Raw genomic sequence first — 13,558 nt, 5'->3', positions numbered from 1 at the left:
GGCAAAAACAAATCTTTCATTGCAATCCACTCCCATCAACATCTCAGCTTGAATCTACCTCCATAACCTGGAATATAAACATATACCCTACCTTGCCGATGTACTGGTGCTCGGCTCCTGTATATTCCTCTTGAAGAAAGAACTGTTTCCACATCCACCCTCTTTTGGAACGTCTTAGCAAGTCTGCATCTTTGTCTTGCCCCCCTTCAATTTCTTTGATTTTCCTTCGAACGGGTGCTCTTGAAAGTGCAACTGCATCCACACGCATGTGCACACAAGCCCACAGAAGAAGTACAATCCAAGTCCTCATCTTTCAAGCTCTCAGGGTGTCTTACAGCTGATATGAACCTATCTGCCAAAGTTACAAATTTCTGCAGTGCACTTTCATAATCCTTCCTACTGCCAGCAAGTCACACAGTACCTGTAATAGGAAATAGAAGGGAAATTGAAAAACAATCACTTATTGGGTGAAGATTCAGACTACAAGTTATCTTCATGCTGCTGGGAATCTTCCTTTCTAATTAAAGCCAACTTGAGCTCTTGTATCATATGACAACCGTCCCCCTTATTAAAGATATCTCTGAAGCACACTACATAAGATAACAGTTCTGTGAGACAACAAGTCTTATGGCTGAGGCGCAGATACCTATATAATTGGCATTCTACATTTACAAAGTATAAACCAGAGGCCATTCCAAGTGTTTCTGCAGTTAGAGCAGCAGTAACGTGAAAAACATTTTTTTTATTTTGTTGTTGTTGTTGTTTTGGAACCTAGGCATTAACCTCGGACTATTAAAATACTGCAAAGCAGGCCAATGGCCGAGCGCTCACAAATCGGAAGTCAATTAATCAATACGCATGCTCTTTAAATGCTCCGCTTTAATGATGTAAACACTTGCAGCGCTATTGAATTCAGCCGTCCTAAAAAAATCACATAGCCACTGATGTGTGTTGGTTTTTATCAGCATGCACGGTCACAATAGCCTGCTGGCTCTGAACTAACCTACTGGAATGACAGTCTGAGAGACAAAAGCATCCTGCCACTACATAATAATCAGCAATCAGCATGCTTCCTGTTTCCACATCAATCTGCAGCTTTATGTGCAACTGAACGACTGCCCCTTGCTTACTCTTACACTTTATCAAGCAGATTGTAAATGTGATTGCGCAAAGTGAAGGGGAGATGCAGGCCTCTCCATGGATCACATTTAAGTACATCTGCTTTTTTAAATTTACAATATTGCTCGAGACTTTCGCACACATCTCTCCATGGTTGAAAAAATGAATCATGTCGACATCACCCTTTATCCAGGAGGAGCATCGGGAGGGCCACCGATCAGATGGAAATGCACAATTGTGAGGCCCAATTGTCTTTCATACTGTACTTCCTTGTATGACTTAAATGGTACTGCTATTCCACTAATAGCACTTTCCATTAGCTCCAATATGTTCTGCTTTATGAATTGGCCTAATTGAATTAGGTAACAATAGATACCGGAGGATATTGATTTGCTGTCAAACTCAGTGAGCTCGAAATTATCATCGGAGCTCTATTTATGTATAAATATAAGTGCCTGTATGGTTCTCTGTGTGTATTTCAGTACAAATAGAGAAGCAGTACAGGAGACATGGGCTCCCCTCTTATGTCCAACAAATGCAGTTTATGGGTGCTGGGTTTTAATGAATTTCATCTGCCCAGAACTCCTGGGCAAAGAGTAAGGCTCCTGGTGCACATTAGTCAAACTCAGGCAGCCATTTTGCTAGGTTCTGTGACCTGGCAAATCCCTTGATACAGTCCTGCTGGGGGAACTCAGCTGGATCTAAAGCGGTTTTGTTACATGGTGTGTCAGAGTGAAAAGACAGTTTCCACCACAAAATGTCTGCCTGTTCATTTACAAGTTCATCCTGCTGGGAGGGAGATGGATAGTGAAGGATGAAAATCGTCCTGCTGTTCTTAAATGCAAGCACAATCCTACAAGAGCTCAATGGGACACTTCAGTTTCACACAGCACTTCATTTTATTGGCTCACTGTTGTGTTATTTTGATATATAAATAATCCACTGTATAGTGGATTAGCATGTTAGTCATATATAGTCATGATTGAGTACCTTATGGAGAAATGTAGTGGTTAGTTTAGTGTATCCCCAAGAACCCATTACTATTTAAAGACATCATGAAATGGAGTTTTGTGACTTTTAGTCTATGTCTATTAGCTGTGAAGTTATGTGCATTTACAATTTGTATTATTTCACTTTCAGAAGCAAGCCAAATACATTTATGACTCATCTTACACATTACACATATTTTTGTCAAATCACATGCTCTCTAGAATGAGAATGTCCCTATATACAGTATATAACAAATGTGCAAGCATGTTTTAACTGTCACGTTTCAGTTACTGCAATGATAAAGTAATTAAATCACCAGGTGCCTGTCATAAACAGTGCCATCGTTGTATGAAATCCACAACACAGAAAAAACAAATTAATCTCAATGGCACCTCATTGGTATCTGAATGAATGTTATCTGCTGTTATTTTCAGATCAGGCCATTTGCTGTGCTGTCTGGCCTCGAGACATTAGTTGTCCTATTTTATATTTAGTTTGTTTCTAAAAAGACACAGTTCCCTCACAGGCCCTAGGGAACATGAATGGGAGGGTGGGGTCTGACAAGTAATTGAGAAAAAAGAAGACTGGCAACACCTGTGGAGGATGCAGGGGGTCGACTAGGTGACGGGGGGGGGGCGAAAGAGAGAGAGAGAGAGAGAGAAAGGCGTAGCCCCAAACAAAGTCCTTGCTGAAAGCTCTGCCACACTGCAGACACCCACAGCAATCCTGATAAGTCCCACAGGGGCAATTAGGAATGAGAGAAGTAGAATGTCAGCCACAGGCGGCGAGGAAAGAGGCGACAGGTAACAAGTCTAGCTGCAGGAACACAGACCAGCAGAGCAGACAGAAACAGAGCTAGCTAATGCAACACATTCCAGGCTCTCTATTTGAATGAATAAGGAACTAGACCACCACCCATTAACTAGAAAGGGTTGAATCCACAGCTCTTAAATAGGTCAATCTTGTTTGCATAGTGAAGGGACATGATATACCGCCTTATTACAGTGATAGTATAAATGTTTGATTTCTTTGATCTGTGTGAATATACAGTATATATTTCTATTTTTGTTATAACTGAGAAATTCTCATCTCTTAGCTTCTAGCTACATTGGTGTGCCCCGCAATGAAAACACCAGAAGAAAACTCTCCAGCTAGCATTCATCTTGCACGAGCAAATGGTAGGAGACATATGCCATGTTCGATTGCGGTTCCCTTCCTACCAAGCAACAGTGCATGAGAAGCTAAGTCGAGATCAGGTGAACACAAATTCAGTAAGGGTGGCACACATTAACAGATTCAAGCTACTCTTTGCTCCATTCAGTGCACTTGCTGGCCAGGCAGCATATCTGTGTCATTCCCCAGGGCATAGCGGGTAATCAATATCTATTGATTTGTGTGTTTGGGGGAAAAGGGCTGTCTAGACAGCTGGGTTTTCGAATACTAAGGTATCACTTATCCTGCAACACTCTTGCTGCAATGGATGATTGATTTAATCATTTTAGACATAGTTTTTTTCGCATATCTGGCCTACCCTACATTTGCCAGTGCTATTTATATACTTTGCTTATGGTTTAAATGCATATAATATATTACAGAGTGAAAAGGTCCCAACACGGACGAAACACGAAAAAGGAATAAGCAATAAAACATATCTGTTTCATGTAGATCAGAGTTTTTGTGCTAACCAGCCACAACTGTGATAAGCAACAGGACATTTTGTCAATTGCTTGGTTTCTATTCCTGTGGCATTACTCTGGACCGCCACTGTGGACTCTCATTGGTCCAAAATCAATCTCCTCATAACTGTACATAAAATCTAAAATTTGTTCTGACTGGCTGTAATTGTGCCACATCACACAGCAGTTACACGTTCAAGTGTGGACAGTGAGAAGAGCAGACTTGGAGTATAGTGAGTGTCAGTTCTGGTCAGTAATACTACATTGAAGATGAATAATACCAATAAATTGACCATGTATTCAGATTATCCCTTACCACATCCTTCACAGTTTTAGCAATAAATGCTTTTTGAGTTATTAATAACAAAAAGTGTAGCTTATATTCTTTCTTTTATGCTGAGAACTTTTCTGACACATGACTTATAAAAAATATATTTGTATTTATTAAATTATGCATCTTCTTTGTCTTATTTGTGTATACATCTGTGTTGGTTTATACTGTATGCATTTTAAGTGCATTTTTAATGTTTACTTTATTTTAATAATTAATTTTTCCTTTACCTGTACTTCTTGTCTTTATGACTTTATGTGATTGTATTCATACATTGTTGGATCTGTGCAATTTTGTACATCATATTAAACATTTATATATTAACCTTCTATTTTTCAAAAAAAATTTTTAGTACAATGTGTGGACTTTTCAGATGGTCCCTTACTACACTCTCCACAGTATAAGCCTGTTTCAGCACTATGCGTGGACTCTTCAGAAGAATTTTTACCCAACATATGAAAAATTTCAAAATTATGTCACTCTTAAATTAATGAGCTGGAACAATTTCGCCATGATGCCATCTGACCTGCTTATTAGACAAATCGGGTCCTGTACTGATTTGATACGGGATACATACGGGACAATCCCGTATTTTACGGGACAGGTTGCAACCCTAACTGGAAGTCTAATACATTCTCATGAGCAAAGTGTGGATTCGGAAAATCGTAAGTATATCGGGAGAAATTGTAAATTGAGAGTACAGTGGCAGGAAGGGTGGAAAAACGGGAGAAACCCGGTAAAATAGGGAGCAGGTATTGGCCAGATTAACAAAAATCTTCCTACTAAAAAAATAAAGCCACATCCATACAAATCTGTTTATGTTTGAAAACTCTATTTTCAGTTTCCTAACATCATTCGTTGTCCAAAAAATGCAGTTCATGGAGAATGAAAAACGTAGTAGTAGTGTGGATGTAATGCATAAACATAGCCTAAATGCAAACATCTTAGTGCGTACATGGACAATGATGTCTTCTTAAATAAGAAGAAATTAATAGTTAAGAAAAAAATTATTGTTAGGAATATTTCATCAATTCGTCCACTGTTAGGACATGGTGTAAGAATAAATATGTGATGAGTAGACAGAGAATATAATATTGTTTTGTTTTTGTATTTTTTGCAGCTAATGCAAGCATTAGGATTGCAGTATCGTTTCACAGCAGACAATGTGGTTGTAAAAAGTGTCACTTGTTAAGACACGGTACAGTGTAACATACTCCAGGCATGTGACTGAACTGCTGGAGGTTCTTAACCCATAGGGTTACCACAATTTATAGGAGACTTAATCCTCAAGTGTCCCCCAACCCTCCACCATAATCTGCTCAGCAACATGTGCACCATAATCTCAACAGTAGGAGATAATGGCTTAAAATGTTGGAGGTCTTTTTTTGCTCAATGGGACAGCCATGTGCACACCAACACAATTAGTGTCGGGGAGCGTTGCCCGTAGCAGATGGGTCCTCTTAATTACGTAACGAGAGAGGCCATAATGTGATCTGGCAGCAATGTTGTGTCACTGACTTAGAATCTGCTTTTCCTGGTCGGCCAAAATAATGGAGAAAGCGACTTTGCACAAATTGTCTGGAGCTTACCATACTGTGTGGTGAATTAAGGCAATTTAGGCAAACCTGCTAAAAATCAAATGTTCCTCAAATCCCCATTTAGCCGCAGACCATTCATTTGCTCATGAGGGGGTCTCAAGCATGTCTCGTGATATACTACAGCCTGCCTTTCCTTTGTTAATTAGACTATTCTAACAGATAGCACAAAACACCTGTTAACCTTTGTGTCAGTGTGGCATAGCCATTTACAGTGGTGCTAGAAAAGGGTCTTCTGTAACCCCATAACTGCATTTGTTTACGGTTCTCCTCAAGTGGGAGAGGAAAAGCCTTGGAAACTGCAGTTTTACAGCCTCTGTGTAAAGAACTCGGCGGGAGACTACAAGACAGTAGACTCCCTTCAGCATTGTGATTCAGCACTGGAATGCAGCCCCCACTGCAATGCAAATGTCTCTGTGTCTTTTTTGTTGTTTTTTTGTGTGCATGTTTACATGTGAGCTTGTTTACTTGCCACTTCCATGACTGACAAATATGCAAATCAAAACATTGTGCTAATAGAGTTTGTTGGACCTGTCAAAGTCAAACAGGCTGGTTCTCGTATCATGTTAGATATTTATTGTGTTTACAACTTGAAAATGCCATTAACTCATCCATAGACTTACAACATCTTGCAAGTAAGGCACCTTACCTTGGTAAATACAAGAGACTTGTGTTCCAGACAGACAGCCGCTTGGTTGTTTAAGCCCCTGGTTGTGATTCAATTTATGGCCAGGATTTACATGAAGGTATCTAAATGGAAGAGTTCCTGACTAAGTCGTAATTCATTGTGTTTTTTTATACCCTCACTTTGCAGAAGCCTTAAAGACAGGATTTTTACAATCAAGGTAACAATGCTTCCATTTCAAAAGGTCACACTAAGTCATGTTGATTGCAATCACAACATAGTCTGACATTTGACATCTTTGTTGGTATTACAGTTTAGGCCCCACACAACAAATATATCCACAGAAATAATCGATAATGACATTTATTGACATTAACAATGAAATTGAAATTCCAAATGCTCTGTGACCACAAATAAATAAACCTTGTGGGCAACAACTGGAAAATTTAACTTAGAATTAAAAGCCCCTGTATATGATAAAGGCAAGTAGTGAACAAAGGTTAAAAGACATTGATTAAAACTGTTTTTTTTTTTTGTTCTAGCAATATAATGGGAAAAACGAATTCTGTTTGTTCTGGACTTTAGGATATTAGTCAATGACCTTCTTTTAGAAAATAAATTGGTTTATTCTTTACACAATAGGCTGTACCTCCATTACATTACATATATTAACCATATAGTAATTTGAACAAGCTGCTTGTATTTTTTCTCTTCGTGTTTGGGGCTTGTGCCCTTTCTGTGACCACATTCTGGCTCTGCCATCTACCAGGTAATAACTATTTGCTTTTGGGCCAAGTTGCTTGTATGACAGTTTGTTCTTCCAAGAGTAAATATATCAGTATTGCAGTTTTGGTTGTGAGAAGCAGAGCATTTCTACATTGTTTGACCAATCTCTGTTGGAGACATTCGTTACCAGAATGGATATTTTAAGTGCATGAATACACATCTAGGGTGATTTTAAAAATTAAAGTGCTGTAGGTTGTTTTCACACATGGCTGATTTTGCCTCATTTTGGACTTGTGTCATAAGAGAAAGCAATCGAAAGAAGCATGACAACCGAAAGGCACATTAGTGACATTAGCCTATTATTGTTCCCAAAAGTGGAATATATGATTGGAGACTGCCTGTGCAAATAGCCATTTTTTTTGACAATTCAGCTCTGGTTAGGTGCAGCCAGATTCTGTGGACACTGTTTCAACTTCTAAAGGGAGGAAGCTCCTCAGTTACGCAAATTTGGACTGTATTACAAGAGGCAATGCTAAAGGAGATCATCATGACATAGTGAACGGGTCTTTCAAATATCAGCCACAAGATAATTTGCCACAAACATATTTCCATGCAAATTGGACTCGCTCTGTAACATTGTGGACATCTGGAGACAGTTAGAGACTGTCTTACATATGAATATAAAAAAAAAATGGGGTGGATTCATGTTTCCCTGCATACATGGGAGGAGAACTCCTTTTCAACATGTACCAGCCAAAGCAAATCACATCAGCAGAGACAGCTGAGCTATTCACTTCAAACATGAATCAAAAACTTTGAGGAGGAATTCTGATCTGATTAAAGCCAGATATTCAATCTTGCAACAACAGGATCAAGCTGTTTCAGTGTGAATAATAATGATGCTTTGACAAAGAAACTTGAAAACCCCTTTTCTCCCCAATTTGGAATGCCCAATTCCTAATGAGCTCTAAGTCCTTATGGTGGCGTGGTGACTCATCTCAATACGGGTGGCGGTGGACAAATCTCAGTTGCCTCAGAGTCTGAGAATGTCAATCCATGCATCTTATCACGTGGTTTGTTGAGCACGTTACTGCGGAGACCTAGTGTGTGTGGAAGCTCACGCTATTCTCCGCGGCATCCACACACAACACACCACGTGCCCCACATAGAGTGAGAACCACGTTATAGTGACCATGAGGAGTTTAACCCAATGTGACTCTACCCACCCTAGCAACCGGGTCAATTGGTTGCTTTGGAAGCCTGACTGGAGTTACTCAGCACTCCCTGGATTCGAACTTGCGACTCCAGGTGTGGTAGTCAGCATCTTTACTTGCTGAGCAACCCAGGCCCCCCACAAATGTTTGATTGATTTAAACTGTGCCCCACCCTTGATTAACTGTAATTTTTTCAAGTTTAACTAACAGTGATTAAGATCTAAAGTACATATCTAAAGTTGAATAATGTAAAAAAAAAAAAAAAAAAAAAAAGTGATTACTGAATAAATCATCTTACATAAATGTAGCCATGGCAGGATTTCTTAACATACCGGCAGCATGATGTCTCTGTCATCAGCATTCTTATTTCACTTTGCACTCGGCACAAAAAGAGCAAGCCATCCTTATTTATTCTAATGCACCCACCTGAATGGCAGAAATATTCATTGTGCATTTCGGATTCCGTTTCAAGTTTGTTTTTCATCATCAATGCTATTTTTTCCCAAATTTTCTGTCCCTCACATTCTCTGTGATCTGCTCTGTCATCTTACACGCTGACTGATGTGAAGAGTAGGCTGTGGAGGATGGCCAGAGCTTTCATATACCAAGACTATTTCTTATAGGGACAATGTGGATAAAAGAAAATAATAACAGCCCTGCAGATTGAAACTTATTATCAAACACAGAAACAAAGCAGACCAAATATTATTTTGTGAGGCCATTCGCAGATTCACTAGAAGCCCCCCGCCCCCTAAACAAATTAGTAAAGAACAACAAAACACAAACTAGCTAGGAAACTGAAAACAGATAGCAGGCAATGAATTGATAAAGAAAATCAATTACATTATATTTGACTAAAGCAGGAGTAGATAAACACTGTTGTATTGATTTTGAAAGTATCCTCAACAGCAGAACAGAAAATTACCCATATCTTGGAAAAATGGGTTTAAACTCAAGGTGTACTTGTGAAATATGAATTCTTGTATTTTAGTTGTCATTATCTGAAAGTGTTAAATTATTGAGGTAAAATCACAACAATGGTTCATATATCACTCTTGGATTAAATTAATCACATGCATGTGCAAATCAATGTTATCCTGCTCTATCTCCTGAGTGCAAACACAGCGATCTGTGTGCCATTGTCACATCAGGTGACAGATAGCTCTGATCTAATTATCATACAAAGCCAACAAATATATTTGCATATATGCTTTCTCACAATCTGAAACTATTAAATTATTAGATGTCAAAAAGTGAAATGTTTGACTGAAAAAAGTTTATTTTTCTTGAACATCATATTTTAAAATCTTTTTGTTTTACATGTTTAATCTTTATAGTGTGAAATGTGACATTCAGAATGTTTTTTGTTTGTTTGTTTTAGAAATACATAAAGATACAAAACAAATGTATTAAATGAAACATCAGACTGTCTCTCTGATTGTAAAGAGATAAAATTAATCAACATCAAATGTGGACTTTTTTTCCATCCAAAAGATGGCTCCAGATTCAGAGAATTGCAGCATGTCAAAGGTCATGTGTCCTTACTATCTATGTTGACTTTGGCACAACTGTAGGTGTGTCCCAGACCGCACACTTCTGCGCTATTTTACGTCATTTTGAAGTGTAAGTAGTGCTAGTGTTTATACTAAAAATTTTGCAACAAAAAGAAGTGTACTACGAGTACCCGGATGATGCACTTTTTCAATCGTCAAAACGGAGTACGGAATATTGGACACTTCGTGCACTGAGTACTCTCGGCTTGCCATACATAGCGGAATGGGCGGAGTTACCGGCAGCGATGCAGGTCTGGCAAAACTATTGTAAATAATGGAGAATAAGACAACTAGTGAAACATCTGTGAAGACAGCACCTAACAAAATGAGTAAAAAGTTTTACTATCATACCATGCAGGGGTGGGCAATATGACCAAAATCTTTGTTATCACTATAACGATATATATCAAAATATAGTAAAAGTTTTCTGGATAATTAATAAAAATTGGTTTATATATTTTTTGTATATATGTATTTGTACATTGTAATGCCTATTTTTGGAACTCCAGTCAGTGAATTAAATAATTTATACATTAAAATTACTTCATCTTTATTTGGAACAAGGCAAACAATGTAAATAAATCTAAATCAACATGTTTTCAAAAATCAACCTTACCAAAATGCTAAATATAACAGTATGCCCCATTTTAGTTTCAAATATTATTGACCGTTATTATAAATGTTATTATTATAAAATTTGCATAAGAAACTTATTTTTCTTCTGAAAGCAATGTGACAAATATCCAATGGAAAAAAAACTTCTTGAAGAAAATAAGTATCAAATAAATATAACTTCTTGCAAAATAAATAAATAAATGACTGATTCATCAGTTCATATTTTGGCTTTCATTATATTCTTTTGTGTGCTTCATTTTGAAGTGGTGACACAGATTGCTTGTTTTACGAGTGATTATTGTCATGCAAACCACAGATGGTTTAATAATAGTTTAAACCTGTTTTAATAATAAGATCCTCTTCATTTCCTTGACCTGTTTGGGAGTTGTTCTATGGAGGTTTTTAAAGCAGCAAATGCATGATGAAGGTCATTAAATGTGCTTATGTTCAATGCCGGAAACACCCTGTACATGTTTCTTCAATTCTCTCAGTCTCACATGAAGCCCTGCCCAATGATAGATAAGTCCACGCTGTGCACATGGATATTTACATATTGTGATATACATGACATCGCAAAATCTATATCGGTACACATATTATATCGTCGCCACGATATATATCGTCATATTGCCCAGCCCTAATGCTGTGTGAATATGTATATTATTGAGATTTAAGTGTTGAACTAAGGGTGGATAGCGCGGTTAAGCTAGCGGCAACAGAACGCCTGGGTTTGAAATGTTTCTTCCATCAGCTGTTAAACGGTGAACACTTCCAGGTAGTAAAAAAAACGTTAAGTGTTCCATTTGGGATGATACTACATTTTAAAAATGTATACACTACATGGCTGAGTGCATAGTACAAGTGCTTAGTGTATAGTGTGTTGTTTGGGACACAACATATGTCTAAACCTGAAGAGATTTATAAGTATTTCATCTAACCCTTAGGTGACATATGTTTCTCAACATTCTAAAATTCAGACATACTGTGTTTTAAAAACCTGGTAGGTACTTACATTTTATTACCTTGTCTCTTGGAGGATCTCTAAATATGCTTTGCATTAACTTTGGAAATGACTGCTCAAAACTGGGTTCTCTAAAGCACCCAGTGAAAATACAACTGTTTAGAATCATGTATTCATTTGAGAGAATATATGGCTTATTCTTTTAAAAAGGAGAAGTGAAACTTAGGTATTTTTTGTATCATTATTGACCGAGTGTTTACTCGTTTCTCAACAACAGAATAATAATAATAAATAAATAAATACAATCTAACAGGCCTACTGCATGTTACATATGACCTAAAATCCAATCACTGCAAAAGCAGAACTTAACAGGAGCATCCATATCTACAAAGGATCAGTTGGTCAAACAATATTGGCCAGACTGATATTACACTGATATTGCACTGATATTACACTGGTATTACATTGTGCCAAATCCAGCAATTCATATTAGAAACTGCATTACTGGCAAGACAAAGAGCAAAAATTAGTCAAATAATATTCAATATCTTACTATGAACGTATAACAAAATTATAAAAAATGTTCCACTGACAAATTAAAAATAACATTACACACATTATAAAAGTTTTCAAAAATGTTGCAGCTTCTGGGTGTTCATCAAAATGTAATCTGATTAAAGAGTCTTATGGATAATTTAATGTGTAATCACTTCATACAGAAATCTACAGGTGCCAGACATAACAGGACGCAAACATATTTTTTTTTTTTATAAACATAACATATAGTCTATGTCCACAGCTGTGACCAAAACGTCTAGTATTTCAAATGCAAAGCAAATATGAATGTTAGCCTATGTCTTACAGTTTTGATATGCCTGGCATGAGCACATCGAATTGTTGAACGTTGATTCAGCAAAGCAGTATATTTCGTATCTAAGTCATACAATATATCGAATCTGACAAGTATTGATAACAATATATCAAAACAGTTGAAAAATAAGAACGATACATATGGGAATAACTATAAGTACATTATTTCCAGTCGCTTCGCACAACAGATGGAGAGCGGGTATGTGCAGCCTATAGACAACAGAAGTAGTCCAAACTTTCTTCAAACAATCACATTAACATTTACATTAGCATATTTCATTAAGCATTATTTAAAAAGACTATAGCATTACGAAAACAGCATTGTCACGTGCAGGCCTGCATACTTGGTTTATCATTACGACCTTAATCAAACTAACGCGCTTGAAAAGATACGCAAATGGCAATCTGACTGACAAACATTAAGCACGTAGAAACGTTATTCTAGATGCGTTGTGCTATTATAAACATAACTTATATGTGTCTAAATAGTTTGAAAAAGTCTCCATGCCAATTCTGACAATCCGTGCGCATCCATGAATTCAGTGTGCAATCACCGGCAAAATGTCATAGTGAGTAAGCAACATGTTAAATGCTGCTCTGTGAAACCCCCCAACACACACACACAAAAATAGTTAAGTCCAATTAATGTCACACACTCACCTCATTGCTAAAGAGTAAAGTGTAGTCCTGTTTTTTGATGCGTATCCGTTGATCGCAGTGAAGATACTGCCCTGTGGACTGCCTCTGCCTCTGCCTCTGCCTCTGCCTCTGCCTCTGCTCTCTCTCTCTCTCTCTCTCTCTCTCTCTCTCTCTCTCTCTCTCTCTCTCTCTCTCTCTCTCCTCCCCGTTCGCAGCATCACTTCTCTCTCTAGTGGAGTTGAAACGGACAGAGCCGCTGATTGGCTGTCACTCGTCGCGCAGTGAGAGATGAACATTAGCCGATGCCAAAGTAGTTTGAAAATTGAGCCTGCGTTCTATGTGATATCGTCGCGTCTGTGCAGAGAGGGTCGCTAATAGTAACTCTCCACTTTGTTTCACTTAACACATCTATTTTTGCCCACAGTGGAAAAACTGAACAGAATTATGCAGGTTCTTCAAAATTAATTAATTAATGAGTGAATGAATACATATTTTATTTTGAACTCTGTAACTCTATTACTTCAAAACAGCAAACAGTAAATACATATAGCCTAATCTGCTTTTGTTGCAATTTCAGGACATATTTCTATAAAAGTGTATACAAGATTTTCAGATAATATATTAATATTATAATATATATAAAA

The 13,558-nt window shown here is 37.5% G+C and overlaps 1 protein-coding gene across 1 annotated transcript in view; it reads right to left on the bottom strand.

The window, feature by feature from the left end:
• LOC127644781 (cadherin-6-like) overlaps window positions 1-13,028 on the bottom strand; it is a 52,206-nt gene extending 39,178 nt beyond the window's left edge. Inside the window, exons 1-2 of the mRNA XM_052128160.1 lie at window positions 12,936-13,028; window positions 92-421 (exon numbers count right to left, since the gene is read on the bottom strand). Of these exons, the coding sequence (XP_051984120.1) occupies window positions 92-310 (219 nt within the window). The 5' untranslated portion in view covers window positions 311-421; window positions 12,936-13,028. The remainder of the gene's footprint in view (window positions 1-91; window positions 422-12,935) is intronic.
• Between the last annotated feature and the right edge of the window lie 530 nt (window positions 13,029-13,558).

Source organism: Xyrauchen texanus, chromosome 6 (genome assembly GCF_025860055.1).
Source record: "Xyrauchen texanus isolate HMW12.3.18 chromosome 6, RBS_HiC_50CHRs, whole genome shotgun sequence".
NCBI classification, from domain to species: domain Eukaryota; kingdom Metazoa; phylum Chordata; class Actinopteri; order Cypriniformes; family Catostomidae; genus Xyrauchen; species Xyrauchen texanus.
The sequence above is the reverse complement of the archived record's forward strand: the minus strand, read 5'-3'. Positions and strand labels throughout refer to the sequence as shown.